Genomic DNA, 20,428 nt, shown 5'->3' with positions numbered 1-20,428 from the left:
GGTGAGTTGTGTTCTCCTCCCATTCTCATCCCCATGAAGGCAAGGCACAGGGACTAATTAACTTGGAATATACAGTGCCCTTGGAGGTAGAGGTTGTTCAGCCAGAGTGATTTCCAAACAGTTGTTCCGCATTTCTTCGAAGAGCTGATGTCTTTATATAAAACTACACAACTGCTCCCCATGCCTTCCAAAAGGCAATTCTTTTTGGTTAAATGGTAGAGAAAAGTGGGTATAAAACATGGTTGATTTGCAAACCATCATAATGTTGACGAGTTAGATATTTTACTAACATTTTGTGGCTCACCTATCTACTTTATTAAATTTATTTAACTAATTTATATACTATTACTACATTTTAAGGGATGCGGGTGGCGCTGTGGGTTAAGCCACAGAGCCTAGGACTTGCCGATCAGAAGGTCGGCAGTTCAAATCCCCGCGACGGGGTGAGCTCCCATTGCTCGGTCCCTGCTCCTGCCAACCTAGCAATTCACAAGCATGAAGTGCAAGTAGATAAATAGGTACCACTTCGGCGGGAAGGTAAACGGCGTTTCCGTGGGCTGCTCTGGTTCGCCAGAAGCGGCTTAGCCATGCTGGCTACACGACCCAGAAGCTGTCCGCCGGCTCCCTCGGCCAATAAAGCAAGATGAGCACCGAAACCCCAGAGTTGGCCACGACTAGACCTAATGGTCAGGGGTCCCTTTACTTTTACCTTTACTACATTTTAGCTGGTTATCAGTTAGGGGAATTCAAAGCCACCCAAGTGATTTTAAAAAAATCAAAAATCAGAACAATGAGCCCATTAAAAATAAAGCTAGATGGTAAGTGTAAAAACTGAAATGATATTAGCTGAATCCAATGCTATTTTGCTAGAAAAAGAGGTGCTGGAATTCACCATGAACACCTCCCTCATTCTCTTAGAATGGCAATGGCACTCACCTGTGAGGTGCCGGAACTGAGTTCCAGCAAGTTCCAGCTGGGAAAAAGCCCTGACTCAATCCAATTTAATCTCCTGGCAGAAGTATAATTATCCAAATGATCATCTTGCACTCACAGAAATGCTTTTGATCCAGTGGACACCTCTGCAAACAGCAGAGGATGGCCATTTCACTCTTTGCCATGCCATTTTCCACCTTGTTTTGGAGAGACTTATAACTCTCTGGAGCTAATTTTGGGGGAGGGGAAAATTGACCAAAATCCAAAGATGAGCAGCAGTCATTGGATAACCTGTTACTCCATCTATTTTCTTTAAAAATCTGCTTTCCGAATTGAGAATTGTACTGTAATTTACATGCTGCATTTTGCAGGCATGGCTGAGTCGTAGCAAAGTACTTCCTTGCTGAGCAGTTTTCCTGCATTTCCTCCAGATGATCAAGATCCATTAGTGTTTGCAAAGCCCTTCCTAGAAATACGCTCTTAGGAAAGAATTGCATTGAACTGACCTTGATTGAACAGGTGGCCAGAATAATTAGGCAGCTGGGAACAGCTGGAGTGGGGTTCATGAAATTTTATTTTTTAAGAAACATGTTTGTTCAACTGCGTGTTTCTGGCCTACTTATCCAGCCGTACTATATTATTGATGGCATACAGCTACAAAAATGTAGTGTATTGTGTTGTATCTCTTCTCCCTCCTCCCCCAACCCTTGGGTTTTTGGCCTCACTAAATTTTCCTCTGATGATCACAGAGATGCATGGTGAGTATGTTGGCTTAGGATAACACTGGTCTCAAGTGATGCTGTTAGTATAAAATATTAAAGCTACTGTTAAAATCCTCAGCCAAGAAGAAAACCGGAAGCCAGTCAAGTCTCCAACCACATACCGTATTTTTCGCTCTATAAGACGCACCAGACCACAAGACGCACCTAGTTTTTGGAGGACAAAAACAAGAAAAAAAATATTCTGAATCTCAGAAGCCAGAACAGCAAGAGGGATCGCTGCGCAGTGAAAGCAGCAATCCCTCTTGTTGTTCTGGCTTCTGGGATAGCTGTGCAGCCTGCATTCGCTCCATAAGACGCACACACATTTCCCCATACTTTTTAGGAGGGGAAAAGTGAGTCTTATAGAGCAAAAAATACGGTAATTCAATAGAAAGATTTTGGTTTGCATACGTTACCTGCTACTTTGCATATTTTAACAAGAGCCTTCCTTTTGCAATAGTGCATCTCCCTGTTCTTTTATATATATATAAAGTGTTACCGATTTTCATAGTAGTACATAAAGTCTCGAATGCAACACAACCATCAACAAACAATGTAGGTCTGCTGAGTGTAAACAGCAATAAATTATTTGAGTCCTACAATCTTCATGGCAATCTTTGTTTGTGACAACACCACATAGTTGTGTGGGCCGCTGGAGGACAAGGCGTATCTCCATGAGTATTAACATAGCTGATAAATGAGAATCATATTGCATCAAACGGATCTCATTTCGCCCTATCCAGGCCAACTCTCCTGTTTTGGGTCAGATGTTTGGACAAGGCAATGTTTGATCGTACTGTCCACATTTTGTGGGAGTCGTTTCTCCTTTCTACTATGTAAATGAGCTGCAGCCAATAACAATGCAAGCAAATCTTTGTTTGAAAAGAGCTAATATCTAAGTGGAATGGCTGATCGGTAAAGCTATTTATCTCTGAGAATACCTCCTTCTGAAACATTTGAGCTAGAGGAGCGCTCTACCACAGCGATCTTCTTTCGCCACATCTTTGCCAAAAGAGAGGAGGAACATTCTTTGCTAGATATGAGAGTTTACAGGAGTCCAGTGTCAACACAATATTAATTTTAGGATAGCTTTCTGTACTCTCACAGAAATGGTATATAGAGGAGGGTTTGACCAAACTTTTTCCCACTGTTCCTAAGATTGTTTCCCCACACTTTCCTAATACCCTCCGATGTACCCATGGTCTGCTCTGTTAAATTCATGCAAATAGCGTAAGTGAAATCCTTGTGTTGGGAGTGATGTAGTAGCACAGTAGCGTTTGTAAACCATTAGGGAACAGATCCCCTCCTCTCTTCAGCTAATGCACATCATTGCCTGTGTTATTTGAAACAATTTAGGTTTGCATCCTTCAGTTTACCCCTTTATATGCGATGCAGTCACAGGCTGCCCCCTGTGGATGAAATCTTCGATATTGCAAATCCCTTTGATACTGCAGCGTTCAAGATGTTTATACTTACTGTTGAGCAGAATTTTGGATGGTCTAAAATGGGAATTATCGATAGTGCTTCTTCTCTTCCATATCAGTAGGTTCATTTTGAGAAATGGTTGTTCACCTTATGAATGGCTGGCCAGCAAAGGTATGATAATGGCAGTGCCTGAACAGCAGAAGCAGGGGGCAGTGTTTTGATTTGTACCCATGGTATATCATTATAGTTTGAATCAAATGTTTTAGCTAAAGAGCCTCGTAGTGCAATTTCAAATTTGGCATTCCTAGATCTCCCCTGACTCGTGGCCTATAAAGGGTGCTGTTGCAAATCCTGCTCTTCTTACCCATTGTGATGAATTTGTCCGATTCTTCCTGCCATTAAATAAAGCACTTGTAAGTGATAAAGGCAAAGTGGGACTATAACAGACCCTCCAAGTGTCCCTATTTTCCAGGGGCAGTCCTGGATTTACAGAAGCTGCCCGGTTTCTGATTTGATGCTGGAATGTCCTGTTTTCCTTAGGGCATTCCTGTTTTCATCGGATAAATGTTGGAGGGTATGGATGTCCCTGTTTCCATTAGAGAAATGTTGGAGGCTATGCTATAAAAGGAAGAAAGGTTTCAGTAAAATGGACATCTTTATGGCCGCATTTCTTCCCAACCATACCTGGTTTCATTTGTTCCAGCTGTTTAGGAAAATAGCTTACCGTAACTGTGCTTACGGGACGCGGGTGGCGCTGTGGGTAAAAGCCTCAGCGCCTAGGGCTTGCCGATCGAAAGGTCGGCGGTTCGAATCCCCGCGGCGGGGTGCGCTCCCGTTCTTCGGTCCCAGCGCCTGCCAACCTAGCAGTTCGAAAGCACCTCTGGGTGCAAGTAGATAAATAGGGACCGCTTACTAGCGGGAAGGTAAACGTCGTTTCCGTGTGCGGCTCTGGCTTGCCAGAGCAGCGATGTCACACTGGCCACGTGACCCGGAAGTGTCTCCGGACAGCGCTGGCCCCCGGCCTCTTGAGTGAGATGGGCGCACAACCCTAGAGTCTGTCAAGACTGGCCCGTACGGGCAGGGGTACCTTTACCTTTACCTTTAACTGTGCTTACACAGCCACATCCCAAAAGCTTCTATAACATGAATGATCAAACCACAAGTAGCTTTCCCTTGCATGCATCAAAAGGGCAATATGAGCAATTTTGAGTAGTGGATCCCTACACCTGCCAGGTTGTGAAATTTGTATTGTTCAAGTTTCAGCAGTTTTAATGCCTAGCTCAGGTTACCTAACATCAGTAGTGTATATTATTGAAAGTTTACAAGCCCGCAATTAACTTGAGTCTGTCTGCAAGGCAGGGAAGGGAAGATCTCCCAGGGTAGGAGGCTGGGAGAAGAAAGGGAAGCTCCTGTGTGGGATAATGATTAAGATCTACCTCTGATAGAGGGCTCTCTCTCTATTTTTTCTCCTTCCTTCCTTCCTTTCTCCTCTTTCTTCCTCTTCCTTTTTATTTAGATTAGTTTGGTTTTTAATGCATTGTATATTGAAAAGTTTTGATAAAAAGTATATCCAAAATAGATATTTTCAGGTTAAAAAAAAGCCCTGGATACTTTTTAAGAAAACCCCTTCTTATGAAATTACCCACTTACAGAGAGTTAACTTCAGTGATTGATGAGAACCTCAATTAGCAAGAGTTCTAATCATACAGGCCAATATTATTTTGAAAAGTAAAACCATTTTTGCATTGGATAAAAGCCCTGGATCATTTCACCTTCTTGCTGATTTTTATGCTTAAGCAATCATGCAAAAATTAATCCTGCCCTTCAGCTGACAGCATCTTTGAGAGTGGGAGGATTTAGATTGCATGGGAAGAAAGAGTTTAAGAATCCCTCCCATAAATGTGGTTGTTCACCCACCTTTCCATGCAGGCTCTGATGAAATTTGGAGTGTTCCCTCCCCAGTGTTGCATTAAAATAAAAACAGACACCAGACGTTCCCCTTACAGCTTCCCTGCAGAACATATCATTTGTGCCTGATATTACGGTACTTGTTTCCTATTCAAGATTTGCATATTCAGTATTTGCTTAAGAGGTTGCATGGGAAGCAAGACTCCTGGCGTTTGGACTTCCTGTTTTGCAGTGAACTCGGCAAATTGCCCTCTTGGGTGCTCCAGCGTCCGGGAGGGGTCCCAGGTGGAGATTAATGAGGGGTAAGGGGCATGTCTCCCCTAACCTTTTGAGGGTATCAAAACGGCACAACCCACAGTCGTCTGTTAATGCCTTTGTGTGTGTGTGTGAGCGGGGATGGAAATCTCCGTCTCCCAGATGAAAAGGCGAGGGCGCTGGGCTCATTGGCTCTGTCCAAGGACAGCCCCAGCAAGGGACCATGGCAAGCTGTGGAATACCCTTGAATTCGGACATAATTGGCAAGTGAAGAGGCACCCCCCCAAAAAAAAGATCTTGATTTATGGTGGAGGAGAAAACATTGGGAAGGATTTTTCCCTAACAAATTAAAGGCGCTGATTTATGCTTTTCTTGAACGGTGGAAGGAGGAGAGGCAATACTTTAAGTCATGGTTTTTTCGAGATCTGTGTTATCTACCCTCCCCTAAAGCAATGGAATGCAAAGTTTTTGGGAAGAGTGGGCTTTAAAGATACCTCTTTGCAATGGAATTTTTTTTATATATAACTAAGGGCTTTACCTGAAAGAAGATGGAGAGTAACAACCTTGAGGGAATTTTGAGGGATTTTGACCACCCCTTGGAACTTCGTATTATGAAATAAAAATACAGTGGTGCCCCGCAAGACGAATGCCTCGCAAGACGGAAAATCCGCTAGACGAAAGGGTTTTCTGTTTTGGAGGTGCTTCGCAAAACGAATTTGCTATGGGCTTGCTTCGCAAGACGAAAATGTCTTGCGAGTTCTGCGGGGGTTTTTTCCCTCCCCCCCCTTTCCCCCCAGCCCCTAAGCCACTTAACAGCTGTTCTCTAAGCCGCTGAACAGCTGATCTAAGCCGCTTATCAGCTGATCCACTAAGCCGCTAATAGCCTTTTAGCAGCTAATCCGCTAATCCCTTAATAGCCGCTAATCCCTTAATAGCCGCTAATCCCTTAAGCCTTTAATAGCCGCTAAACCGCTAATAGCGCTAATAGCGCTAATCCGCTAATGGGCTTGCTTCGCAAGACGAAAAAAACCGCAAGACGAAGAGACTCGCGGAACGGATTCTTTTCGTCTTGCGAGGCACCACTGTAGTAAAGAAGAAAAGATTGGTAACAACTGGATTGACTGTTAAGCACTCAGAAGAGAATAAACTGTGGAGTTGGATGTAATGGAACTGAGGGTCAGCAGGATGGACTTGCAGGAAGATTAATTAGTTTATGGGGGAGGATGGAGAGGAGATACGGATTTTGTTGAGATTACATCAACCCACCCGCTTGAAGCCTAAAGTTGGAAAGAAGAACAGTGAAAGGGACGGGATGGACCACAGTGTATACCATCTTGACAGCTTCTGAGACTTTCAGACAGAAAAGAAGAGATATGGATTGCGTTTATTTATTAATGAGCTGGTTGTATGTAAAACTGAAGATTAAATTTGGCGAAATGTGAAGGGTGGGTGACGCTGGGAGATTGGCAGCGTTGTGTGGGGGGGGGGGGAGAGAGAGGAATGTATATTATACATTTATACCAAAAAATTCTAGGGGTTTTATTTTTACCCTCTGCACGCTGCACCATGAGGCTGAGTTGTTTATTACTAGGGCCACATGTCAGACAGCAATGTTCAAGGCCATGTTAAGGAGGAATGTGTGTATGTTGTCTGGGAGGAAGCAATATCTGTTTTTCTCAGGCAAAGTGTTACTCAAGAGGAATCAGAAGGAAATGTTTGAAAATTGACGAACGACTATTACAGATAGATAGAAGAGGATTTACTCTACTTGACTGTTTTGAGGACAGGTTATAACAACGTATAAAAGCCATAGCAGAAATTGGTAATTGAACAGGTGATGTGTAGAGGTGAAGGGATGAATGTATTTTGAATTATAGCTGGGAAAGTTATTTTATTGGGAGCGGCAACGGAGGAAGGAAAATAGTGGGGACATCTGGGGTGGGCGGGAAATCCACTTTTAAATTTGTATTGAATTTGTATTAACTTGGTGACAATTTGTTATAAAATATGGAATGTCAATAAAAATAATTGGCAAGAAAAGAAGACTCCTGGCATTTGAAGCACTAGCTGTAGAGAGAGGGTTGGGGGCGGGTTCTGCCTGTTTGTTTTTCCTGGAGTAGATGGTGTCATAATGAAGGCATGATTGTTCAGGTTGTGTTGCTCCGGCATACTACCCCAAGTGTTTAGCAACCCTTTGTCTCCTTTTTTTGCATTTTATACATTGTCTTCCGCACAGCAGACTTCATCAGTGGGTCCAGTCTGCTGTGTCAAAGGTAATGTGATCCTGAGAATTCCATGGGCTGAGAGTTCTTTGCTTTGATGTGGATTTTTTATGAGATGCCAGTGCCTGTGATCCCACCCATAATCCCCTGAAATAACCACATGGGTATATGTAACCCTATGATAATTACAAAATCTTTATCAGATTTGGCTGCTTTGTTTGCTTCCCTTTCTGGCCAACTATGGAAATTGTTAAGTAGCTGCAGAAGTTACAACTTGTAATTTAAAATGTCATTTGTGCTTGCAATTCTGGTCCCTAAAGCCGTTTGCAGATAAGCCAGCTGACTTCTTTTTGTTCTTCGCAATTTGCAATATGTAATTTTAAAGCTTTTTCACATTGTTGGTTTCAGAACATTTTGAATCCTGTCCTGAGTCATGCAGAGAGGGCAAAAATAGAAACAAGTACAGGCAGTTTATATCATTTTAGGTGATACAGTGGATCTTAGCCTGCGTGCTTTAAATTCATAATTGAAGGAGAAGATCTTCTTTAATATTACCCTTCCATTGTTTTGAGAAGATAGTTGCCGTCACAGATCTTGTTACATTGACATTATCAGTGATATTAGTGATAATCAGTATTAATATGGGCTTATTTTAAACGACTGCACTGTTCTTTGGCAATCTCTGCTTAAGTCTGCAGCTGGTGTGAGCCATGTGAACAGGTGTGAACTCACCTATCTGCCATCCAGGTGGTTGCGGAGCCCAAGCTCCTTAGCCTCAGGAAATGAGCCCTTTCTGACTAGTGACAAAGCATTCACCACTTGGTGAATTTATTTTGTTCATTGCGTTTCCTCCCACAGGAGTCCAGGACTATCAGTTCTGGATGTAGCAAATCACCAACCAATTAAAACGGTAGAAAACAGCACCAGCAGAGCAAAGGAAGAGAGGAACTGATGACCATTCAGCCTCGGTCACTCTCCCTGAAAGTCCTGGTATCAAAACACATGGTTGTTTGATGTAAAAACAATGACAATGTGGAGGGAAAATGCAAAAGGGGTGCCATCATGGAGAAACTCTCCCGCCACCTACTGGCTGCAGCACAAACAAGCTGCTAGTTGATCTCAAGGTGTTAGTTGTCCGGTATTGGAGAAGTAGCCCTTTAAGTATTTGGGAGGCCCCAAGCCATTCAGGTCTCCAAATAACAATAGCAGCACCTTATATCCGGAATTCAGTGTTTTACGAGAGGTGCCATATGATTCCACTTTGCCACCCCAGTTAATAATTGGGTGGTCACATTAAAAGAAATATTTATTTATTCCATTTGTATCCCATTTTTCCTCCAAGGGGCTCAGGGTGGTTCAGTGGTTAAGAGCGGTAGTCACGTAATCTGGGTAACCGGGTTCGTGTCTCCGCTCCTCCACATGCAGCTGCTGGGTGACCTTGGGTTAGTCATACTTCTTTGAAGTCTCTCAGCCCCACTCACCTCACAGAGTGTTTGTTGTGGGGGAGGAAGGGAAAGGAGAATGTTAGCCGCTTTGAGACTCCTTAAAGGGAGTGAAAGGCGGGATATCAAATCCAAACTCTTCTTCTTCTTCTTCTTCTTCTTGGGCCAGTCATACTTCTCTGAAGTCTCTCAGCCCCACTCACCTCACAGAGTGTTTGTTGTGGGGGAGGAAGGGAAAGGAGAATGTTAGCCGCTTTGAGACTCCTTCCGTGATAAAGCGGAATATCAAATCCAAACTCTTCTTCTTCTTCAGGGTGGAGTGAAAACTTCTCCACCTCCTTGCTTTATCCTCACAAGAACCCTGCAAGGTAGGCTAGGCAGAGAGACTGCAACTGGCCCAAGGTCACCCCCTGGCCCAGTCTCCACCCCCTGAGTACAGATTCAAACTCGGGTCTCTCAGGTTCTAGTCCAAGGACTCAGCTATACAGCTGCAAATAAAACGTTTTAAGTTCAATATACAATGTGACGCTAGGTGGGGATGGTGAGCCTTATGGAAAATTCAGAGTATTTTTAAAAACACTTTTAAAAAAGAGCATTTTCAAAACGGGTTTTATATGTGTCTAGATTCCACCCAACACTCTAACCCCTACACCATACAGTCATATGAAAATACGGTAGGATTAAGTAATTACCATGTACAGTGGTACCTCATGTTAAGTACTTAATTCTTTCCGGAGGTCCTTTCTTAACCTGAAACTGTTCTTAACCTGAAGCACCACTTTAGCTAATGGGGCCTCCCACTGCTGCCGCGCTGCCGGAGCACAATTTCTGTTCTCATCCTGAAGCAAAGTTCTTAACCCGAGGTACTATTTCTGGGTTAGCGGAGTCTGTAACCTGAAGCGTCTGTAACCTGAAGCATATGTAACCCAAGGTACCACTGTACTGCTATATCACTTTCTATCCTAATTTGCAAGACTTGACGATAATGAAGCTGAAAGATGTTCGTTGAACACAAGGGCTATTCACAGCCACTATTACAAGCCTTCGTACGTTAGAGAGACCACACTTAGACAGCAGGCACAGTGGGCTGGATCAAGATTAAGTTATTTGATAATTTGGCCCCGCCAAAATCAGTGTGCAAAGTTAATCATAAACAACTTAGGTCCCACTGTTACCAGAGTAACTCAAGTCTGACTCCCACTCAGTAAGCCAAGAACTCTGGACATTCTCAAGAAATATTTCTAAAATTCTATTCACTGTGCACTGAACAAGCTTAAGACTGAAAAACTGAAACCAGATATAAAGCTACCTCTACAAACTGAGGGTGGTTTAAGAAAAAAAGCTAATTGTGACAATCAAATAATGCCATATAATCTAAGTGTGTCTCCTGGCTAACAGATGCCTTCCAGAACTCCAGTTAGAATTTGTGAACAGAAAAGAACAGTTGGACACTGTCAGTGCAGATACTGATGAAACACTGAACTAATTTTTTTGCTTGCATCCTAAATTGTAATGACAAGCTCTAATCTGCCCATCATACTTTTCCTTAAGCAGAGAATGCCTTTGAACAATCATATGGTTACCAGCCTTTCAACTGTGGGGATCCAAGTAGTTTATATGCAACTGTAGCAAATAGCAACAAAATTAGTGTTGACACATACTCATTGGACAGCAAGAAAGCTAGGTAGATCAACAGCAGCTGCAACTTCCAGACCATTTTCAAGGGTAACCTTACATACTGAGCTAGATGAACCAACAGGCTGACTCAGTATACAGTAGCTTCCTATGTTTCCATGCAGTAATCCATTCAGTGGTTGTCTGTGCTCATCTACAGTCTGTTGTCTGTGCAGTTCACATCTTTTGACTCTAAAATGTTTACACTGTTGGACAAAACTGGTCTCCCACTGGTATAAATGCTTCTAGGGTACTTTACAGTCCATTATTAGAGGTTACTTGTCCCCCTGAAACAGTAAGCTTTACTGAGATATTTAGAATATTTGGTAACTCTTCATTTTCCCCAGTGCATTTGTGTTTCACCTATTGAGCAGAGTTTCAAATTCGCCAGGCAGTAGGCATATTTTGCACCTGGCTGTCAGTCACTTGCCGTCAAGTGAAGATGCCTGAGCACCAGAATGGCACCTGACATCTACACCATCTGGAGGTGCAGGCTTGGGGACCCTTGAATCTTGACTGTTTTCACATACTAGCAACACATCCTGTAGAATTCTATCCCATTATTTTTTATCTGGACAATCAGAATGAATTTCAGGAATCAAAAAGTCGTATTGAATAATGTGACTTTCAAGCTGTCTGGTCCAAAAATGGCAACTAGACATTCCATTTTGCCGACTATAACCCTGGTTTAAGGAGCCATTAAGGAGCCTAAGTTATATATCTGGGTTTCTAACATGGCTATTGAGGTAGTCACACTTTAACATAAATGGAAACCATGATTCTTTTGTATGCACTGTATGTATACGACCCATGTATGCAACCTTTGTCTCAGCAATGTACAGTTTTACTGAGCCAAACGTAACTACCATGGACGTTATTTTGATCAGTTTGCATTTAGCTGGGGGGGGGGGGACCAACCTGAGTTTAATTTGCTTGACTTCATCTGGCTCTCAGATACGGTATATATTTAATTGTTTGGCTGTGATGGGTGAATTAAACTATTGATCGGATTCCAGTTCTGGCCCAAATATTGATTTATAGATGTGTGACACATAAAATACAATTTTTAGGGGGCATTTATATGCTCTCCTATAAGCAGGTTCTCAGGGCAACCTAAACAAGGTTAACAAGATAAATATATTTTACTTTATTTGCAGGTGGAGATTTACATTTTACCTTTATATATTCACCTATGGAGCCAGACTCTTGAAAAAGGTAAGGCCCATTTGAATAATGAAATTAGTGTTAATGTCCCATTGTGCTTCTTATTATGTGTGTCTGAGAAAGGATCTTCTAGGAGGTGAACCACAGCCTCTTCATATCATGACACAGGATAAGGTGATTTAGAAATACATTGCAGACAATAGCTGGAGAGAATTGTGATATGTGTGTAAGCTGCTGCTCACTCTTATTTATAATGTGGATGAAAGCTTCTCTTTATGTGCTTTGCTCCATTGGGGGGGGGGGTTGTCCAGTGTGGGTGGGAGACCTTATTAGCACCAGGATGCTCAAATGAAGCATCTCATGAACTGGAGACAGGTTCCCAACTTAGAGTTTGTCACATGTGACAATCACATTTGCATAGATTTAATAGCTAAGCCACAACTGGCCGTCAAAAAAAATCATAAAAAACATTTCCAAACCTTAGAAAATAAGTGTGGGATTTGGGTTGATTGGCTTGTTTCTGAGCATTCATCACACTACTTTATTTGGGAAGTATGAAAAGCTTACAATATATTGCTCAGTCTGGCATACTTTAAACTTGCCTTCACTGGTCATTGTATGTTAAATGTGCTCTTTTATATGCCACTATGGATCCCTGTATATTCCCTTGTATATTAAAAATGAATGGGAGAACCAGCTCTTGTTCGCCCTTTGCCTGTAATCAGGCATCAAGTTGCTCCTTTGGTAGCTTATATGGCGCTGTGTGTGTGTGTGTGTGTGTGTGTATAAAATTCAGGAACCATTATTTTCAGGATTGAAAGCAATCTGGGAAAGGATGGCATTTATTTAAAGAGTAGATTTTGTCTTGTTCAGAGGACGTAAACAAAACATGAACAGTTTAGCTTTCAGAATTTCTACTTAAGTGCTGCAGATGTTTTTCTATAAGCTTTATTGTTTCTAGATTTCCAGCTTGACATATATAGCAGGCTGAAGATATTAAGATTAATTTCCCCCCACACTGAACGTACTGACTGTAACTTGCCCATATTTCACAGCTGTGGAATTAAACAAGGAGCATGGTACACAAACATGATTATGCTGTTATGTTACCACTCTGGATCCCTTGTCAGTATCCCAAGCTATCAGAGATTTTGTGAACAGATGTTGATTCCGAGTAGCATTTGGCAGGATCGCCCGCCCTGTGCAATCTGCTGGATCATTGTTTGACCGAATTAATTGTGACGCTAAGCTTTGCATACTTGTACATTTGCCCAAAGCACATAGTGCTAAACGCAAAAGGTTTTGTTGTTTACTTTCCTGGCAGCATTCTCATTCTGTTCTGGTAAGGGTTGATCTGTTAATGGAACTTAAGTTTTTCTAAACTGAAATCAGTGGCTTCACAGCTAAGGATTTAACCAAGAGTAAGCCCCACTGAAGGGACGCGGGTGGCGCTGTGGGTAAAAGCCTCTGTGCCTAGGGCTTGCCGATCGAAAGGTCGGCAGTTCGAATCCCCGTGGCGGAGTGCGCTCCTGTTGTTCGGTCCGAGCGCCTGCCAACCTAGCAGTTCGAAAGCACTCCCGGGTGCAAGTAGATAAATAGGGACCGCTTACTAGCGGGAAGGTAAACGGCGTTTCCGTGTGTGGCTCTGGCTTGCCAGAGCAGCGATGTCACGCTGGCCACGTGACCCGGAAGTGTCTCCGGACAGCGCTGGCGCCTGGCCTCTTGAGTGAGATGGGCGCACAACCCTAGAGTCTGTCAAGACTGGCCCGTACGGGCAGGGGTACCTTTACCTTTACCTTTAAGCCCCACTGAACAAAGAACTTTCCTGGAGAGCCAGCGTTAACCTGCTACTCCTTATTTAGAATATATATATATATATAGAGAGAGAGAGAGGCAGTTACCCACTTCTGATTACCGTATTTTTCACTCTATAAGACGCACCAGACCACGAGACGCACCTAGTTTTTGGAGGAGGAAAACAAGAAAAAAAAGATTCTGAATCTCAGAAGCCAGAACAGCAAGAGGGATCGCTGTGCAGTGAAAACAGGAATCCCTCTCGCTGTTCTGGCTTCTGGGATAGCTGTGCAGCCTGCATTCGCCCCATAAGACGCACACACATTTCCCCTTACTTTCGAGGAGGGGAAAAGTGAGTCTTATAGAGCAAAAAATACGGTATTTAAGTGTGAGCTAGAGTTGCCTAACTGAGCACAGCACAGGTGAAGCAGAAGGAAAAGTTTGTGGTGTCAGTCCTATGTCCTTTGCTTTGCTTTCGTGCTGCCCGCCTGACCCTGAAGCAGTTTGACTGGCAGCTACAGCAGCCCAACTGCATACCAAGACCTATATGGGCCAGATCATGAAGGAATGAAGTGCCAGACGAAAACACTGTGGATCTTATCTGTGTTCACCATGTCCTCTCCAGCCCACTGTTTTTCTGATGCTGCTCTTAAATACTCCATTTGGCAGTTATAGTGGATAACCTAGATGGATAATTTCTCTAATTATGCTGGCAAGTCATATTGACGCAACTGAGTTGGATCTCGGGTCATCCAAGAGTGCCCGGAGCGGTACAGTACCCACCTATTTTGTTGCTTGCAATAGGCCTTTGAACATTGTATCAGTTGTAGTACCAAACTGTTATCAGTGTGGTATGAAATCATATCAAATCGCATTAAGGCATACAGATCTGAATCTTGCATCTTAATTAACATGTGAGCTAATCCGGCATCTCTTTGAACAAGGCTTTTAGGTGGAGATCTTTCTCAGTCTGAAATTATAACGTGCATCACTATCGTGAGTCGATTCTGGAAGTGGGCTACTCTGCCAGCTCTAAGGAGCAAGGAATTTCTGTGTTCAGGTAGCTTAATAGTGCTGTAGATCAGAGGTGAACACAAGACAGGAATTGAAGAGAAGGCAAGGTGCGGGGTGCGGGCAGGGAGAGGTCAGGCAAGGATGGCTAGCTGAAGTTGACAAGATAGAAAAGAATCCCTAGAGTTTTTCAGTTCTGTCAATTAATTCAGATACTGCAAGAAACAGTTTCGTAAGATCAACTACATGGTGGGATTCTGTGAAACTAAGCACAGTCATCTGAAGGAGTCCAGTGCATGGATTGGTGCTGTGAGCACCAGGTTTTAGGAAAGTTTCAGAAATCAAGCTTGATACTTTATGCATCTGTTGAATCTTTCAGACAACATAGCTCTACAGGGATCAGACTGAAAAATCAAAAAGTCAGGCAAAGATCAACCTGTTTGTAATTGTTCATTCCGTAAGAAAACGAACCCTTTTCTACTCAAGCCTTTCCTTATTAATTAATAAAATCTCTATACTGCCCTTCATTTGAGCATCACAGGGCATTTTACAATGTAAAGACACAAAACAAACAAAATACCGCCCCCCACCCCCAGTTTAAAAGACTACATAGATTGTTTAATTAGCCAAAGGCAAGGGAGAGAAGGGGAATGTTTTTGCCTGGCGCCTAAAGATACTAATGAAATCTAAACTGTATTTGTACCTCTTGTACCACAAAGAAAGCAAAAAATATAAAAATATAAAAGCTTCATCTCTTACACCAAAATTACATCTAAAATTAATTTTAACATATTAGATAAAATATTAGAAGGAAAGAAAAAAAGGACAGAAGCAAATTTTGTAAGAGTCAGGACAGCGATAAGACAATAAAAAAGGAAGTGAGTTGTCAGGGCTGAAATCTGAATTGAACCCAGAGACCAATCAGTAGCCAAGGCAGCTGGGCCAGGATTGGTGGTATACGCTAGGATTGTCTGGTTCTAGTCAGTAGTCTGGCTCCCACATTGTGTATTAGCTGCAGTTTCTAAACTACCTCCCACATATAACAGTTCAGTATAACATATTTCATTTATCTAACCTGGAGCTTTCCAAAACATGGACAAGAAGTTAGACTACCCCATCTAGGTACAGCCACAGCTGGGCCATCAGCTGAAGCCCGTGGAAGGCATTCCATACCATTGTGCCTCCAGAAATAGTAGCAGATCCAGAAGTATCCCCAGGCTATTTCTTCAGAGAGAACAAGTAGAACCCTACCACTCCTATTTAGGGAACCACATACTAAGCGTGCCTTAGCCTTATCTAGATTAAGCATCATTATAAATAATATAAAGGTCCTTCCTGTAATTTTGAATTTGGGTGTAGTCAAATTAGTATGATAGGTACATGATATGTTCAGCAGATAACTAGGAAAGGTATTTTGCGGCATCTTTGAAGATTGCATGGGCTAACAGATACCTTGGAGGGTCCCTGCCCAGCAAGATAGGATTTTTGTATGACTCATTAGCTACATAAGGTAACAGAGGGAACACATGAAGTTGGGACTCCTCTCCTGTCATCCCTAGATGGGTGAAACCGTCGCTCCCCCGCTGTTGCATGGGCTCACCACTTGTAACTTAGTGGAATTGAGACATCTTTCAGCTTCAAACCTGCCTTCATCATTCATTTTACAGTGGTGTCATCAAACCTTTTTGCATACATATATGCATTTTTTTAAAAGCAATTTAATGTCCAAAATTAATTTCAGCACTTGTACATTTGTACTTTGAGGCAAAGAATACAAGTGCTGCATTTTAGAATCTCTTGGCAATGGTGTCCTTGACACAGGATAAATTCTTAGAAACCCCTTTTTTCTCTTTTTAGTTTCCAGGCACGTTACCATGGTGCCCAAAGAGGCCATTTTGAGAAATTAGCAGGAAGACTTGTTACCATTCTGTGCTTAATGGATGCTTTTTATCTTGGCTCTTTTAATAGTGACGTGTATCCCGCAGAGTTATTCACCTCATTCAGTTGATCACTTGGAGGGTTTCGCTGATTGTTGTAAATACATTTTAGAAACTCATGAAAATCAATACAACATAATGAACTCCACACTTGCAAAGAATATCTATTGTGCCGGTGGTACAATCAGTCCATAAGTAAGCCTTTGGATGCAGCAGGGGAACTGTTTTGTTAATTGCTTCTGCTGTATTTAGGATTCTGCAGCATCAAATTCAGAAAATATGCATTTTTCTTTGAAAGAGTGTTTTTTGTTGGGGGGGCACTAGGGTGGGATGAAGAAAAAAATGAGAACAAGTGCCATGGTTGCAGGTTTGAACCCCGTATGGGACAGCTGCATATTCTTGCATTGCAAGGGGTTGGACCACATGGTCCTCAGGATCCCTTCCAACCTAATTCTATGACCCTATGACTGAAGTCAGAATTCGAGATTCTGTGGACCACATTAGATGTTTATGAGCAGCTGCAAGAGGGAGTGTGAGCCATGCTTCCTTCTTCCACCAATATGAGACAGATCCAAAAAAAGGACTACATTTGCCATGGTGGGGTGGAGAACCTGTGGCCCTCCAGATGTTCTTGGAGCAAACTCCTGTCGTCAATCACCACTGGATGCACTGCTTGGGGTTGATGGGAGCTGGAGTTGATCAACATCTGGAGGGCCACAAGTTCTCCATCCCTGCCTTTTGGGGATGTACATGTTCAACTGATGCAGGGCAGAATATATATATTCCTGTGATGTGAATATCTCTTCCCTTCAGCTATAATCTGGAGGTGAGAATAAGATACTCTGGCTTCCATTTGCTGCTTCTAGTGAAAGTCTGAAGTGGCCCTTAATCTTGTCAATTCTAGATTCTGAGCAAGGAGAGATTTCCAATTATTGTAAACCCTTGGAAAATAACTGCCTTCTCCCATAAAGGCTAGCTTTTGTTCCTGATCACTTATGGGGAGGTCTGTAGACTCATGCTTCAAAGGTTGAAGAAGTCTATCTCATGTTGGATTTTTCTGATAGATGCACCAGTTTACTGCTCTTTAAAGTTTTTATCCAAATATATCAGTAGTTTATCAGAGGGAGGATAATGATAGCTGAATAAATGTTTAGCAATATTATGAAGTTGGAAATAAGATCTGTGACTCCCAAATCCATGCACACATTCAGGTTTTATGCTTGCCATTGGCTTTTGCCAATGTTGCGTTCTGTTTGGTTTGCCACACACTGCTTGGAAAAAGAGGTCTAATCCAAGCATGTCTTCTCCGACATTATACCATCCCTGCACATAATTACACCACCGCTTGCTTGGTTGTGACACAGAGAAGTACTTCAAAATTTATTGTGCTGGACAAAACGCTTCTGCCTAGTAATTCACTTTTCTGTGTTGGGGATTAACTTGAGTTTAGGTCTTGGGTGTCTATAAACATGCTTTTTAAACATTCAACAGACCAGAAAACTTTGCAAAGAGGAATGTCAAAGTAGCACAATCAGATGCCTTTCTCTTTTGTATGACAAAGGGATGTTGCAATGAGTAGTGAAGAAGGATCTCATTACCTGCTTGCTTTGTGAGCATCAGGAGAGGGAGGTTACTATCAAGGAGATTGTGCTTTGAGACTAGTTTTGCTAAAGATTTTAGTAAGACCCCCCCCCCCCAAGTTCTTCTAGTCTGTTGTAAAGTATTTTATCTCTGACTTTCCTTTGGGCTTCTGCATTCTTGTCTCCTGCTAGAATTCTTCAGGCCACACCCCGCCAGATTTTTTCTTTTTTTTCTTTCCTTCAGTTGTCAAGTTTCCTTAGTATGGCCTGAAAATACTGGAAACTTCTTCAGTGGAAGGGATAAATTATACTTGGCCCTGCTTTAGATAGAAACGGGGGAAGCAGCTCAGTCCAGGACACACCCTACTTTCATTGACTGGAATCCGTGGTGATCCCAGTGTTCATCACTCCCTCTTGTATTGTATGATGATGATTTTGCAGACATCAACAAGCTGTGTTTTAAGAGGCTAGTATTACCCAATTATGCAAAGATGACAAGGAAATGGTGTTTAAGGGAAGAGATTGTTAAAGTCCTTAACTTTGCTGAAGTGCCTTGGTGTAATTTATTTCTTTGAGAAACAAAAGATAATCTTATAAAGTAATTACATTACATTGGGCTGTCATTGCCAAGATGTCACAGAGAAAAATTGGAGGTTAATAGCGTCTAAGTATATTTAGAAGTGGAGAGCAAATTCTGTCTTGAAATGAGGCTGTGTTTCTTCTTATTTAATATTCTACACAGAATCTGGCAGAATACTTCTGTTCAATCTGTGGCACTCCTGTATAGCGTTGCAAAGTATAACCAGTAGAGTCATGCATGCATGTTGGCAAATTGCAGAAACGTGTTAGCAGCCAACAAATTTTAGAAAATAAGAACTCTCCCATTTTAGTAGGGATTTCTATGGATAGTAGCCTCTTTAAGCAGTTCTATGAAATGTTAGATACGTCCAAATGGATCCAGGTACACTTAGAGGATAAATTTGCAGCGGAAATGGAAAGTCAGAAGAAAGATAGCAAGAAACCACTGTAGCCCGAAACACAGTTAAGGATTTCATCACGACACAGAAACCTCTCGGAAAACAGCAGGCAAGTGGGCTCTGCAACACTATGCTTGAGAATTTAGTGTTCCTGTTCAGCGTTCAGTCAGCCATTCCCTTTTCAGGATTTTCCATTTTGTTCTTCCTCCATCCCCTGAGTTTCCCATTTTCCTTCACAGGCAGCATTCCATGCCAACTAAGCCTGCTCAGCGGTAGGGAGCTTAGGTTTTATATATGTATGTATATATATATATATATATATATATGTTCTTCTGGAAATCCTGGGGTTCCTCCCAGGCCTTGTATGTGTGGATGGTGTCATTTTGACTATATTGTAATTATTACCTGCCCTTCACCCTAAGGTTTCAGGGTGGGCTAAAACAACATTAATATTAAAATGCTATACTACACAATATTTTAAAACAACAGTTTAAAACAACTTTAAACTACAGTAATAAGGCAGGTCTTAAAATGTACATCTCAGGTGTCAAAAGCCAGGAAAAAGAGATGTAGCTCTTCACCTGGCGGGTGAAGGAAGGAGAGAGGGAATCTGCAGTACTTCCAAAGCACATGCACCAAGTGGGCTTTACTTAGCAAGGAAGGTGGAGAGCTTAAAAGGTCCACTCCCCTTCCCCAGGGAGCAATCCAGGACCTCCTAGTGACCTGGCTGTGGCTGCAAGGATGCTGCCCACATCATAGGGACTCCCGGCTGCGTCACCCCCCCCCCAGCTGACCAATCGGGATAGCCGGGGTGTGTGGCCGCTTGCTGTTGAAACTGTGATGCAGCCAGGGGGCGACCTCCTTTCGCCTCCTCGCCGGATCTCATGTGAACTTGATTTGGCCTGAGAGATCTCATGAGAGCATCCCAAAGCTGATGCACTGTGCAAAGTGGAGAGCTTAAAAGCTCTTTTCACACTGGACAACCCCAAGCAAGGCCTGGCATGAAAATAGGTTTTCAATTCTCCTTCTTGCTGAGGTTCAACTTGTGCAATTTCAAGCAGCCTGCCTTCAACCACGAGTGGTTGAAATTGTGCAAGCTAATTCGCAAGCTAATTGTGCAAGCTAATTCGCAGAGATTCTATAGTATTGTACCTGATTTCTGTTTTGTTCATTGCTGTGCAGTTCTTTTGGATAGGAAGCATTGATAAGAAATTTCAAAATAAAATGCTTATGCCGCTTTCCGGCACGGTTGTGCCCAAAGCAGCTCACATGTCGAAATGAACCACGGTGAAGATAATTTTTATAAGCACTATATAGCTGCTGCTTACAAAACATAGCTGGTAAA

The 20,428-nt window shown here is 42.5% G+C and overlaps 1 protein-coding gene across 2 annotated transcripts in view; it reads left to right on the top strand.

Moving 5' to 3' along the window:
* The window catches only part of CERS6 (ceramide synthase 6), an 88,380-nt gene that overhangs the window by 33,535 nt on the left and 34,417 nt on the right, over nt 1–20,428 (top strand). For both annotated transcript variants that reach the window (XM_083412177.1, XM_083412176.1), the window contains exon 4: nt 11,778–11,835. In XM_083412177.1, the coding sequence (XP_083268303.1) occupies nt 11,778–11,835 (58 nt within the window). The remainder of the gene's footprint in view (nt 1–11,777; nt 11,836–20,428) is intronic.

This window comes from Podarcis tiliguerta (genome assembly GCF_965153285.1).
Source record: "Podarcis tiliguerta genome assembly, chromosome: 1".
In the NCBI taxonomy this organism is placed as follows: domain Eukaryota; kingdom Metazoa; phylum Chordata; class Lepidosauria; order Squamata; family Lacertidae; genus Podarcis; species Podarcis tiliguerta.
This window is presented reverse-complemented; position numbering and strand designations above follow the sequence as displayed.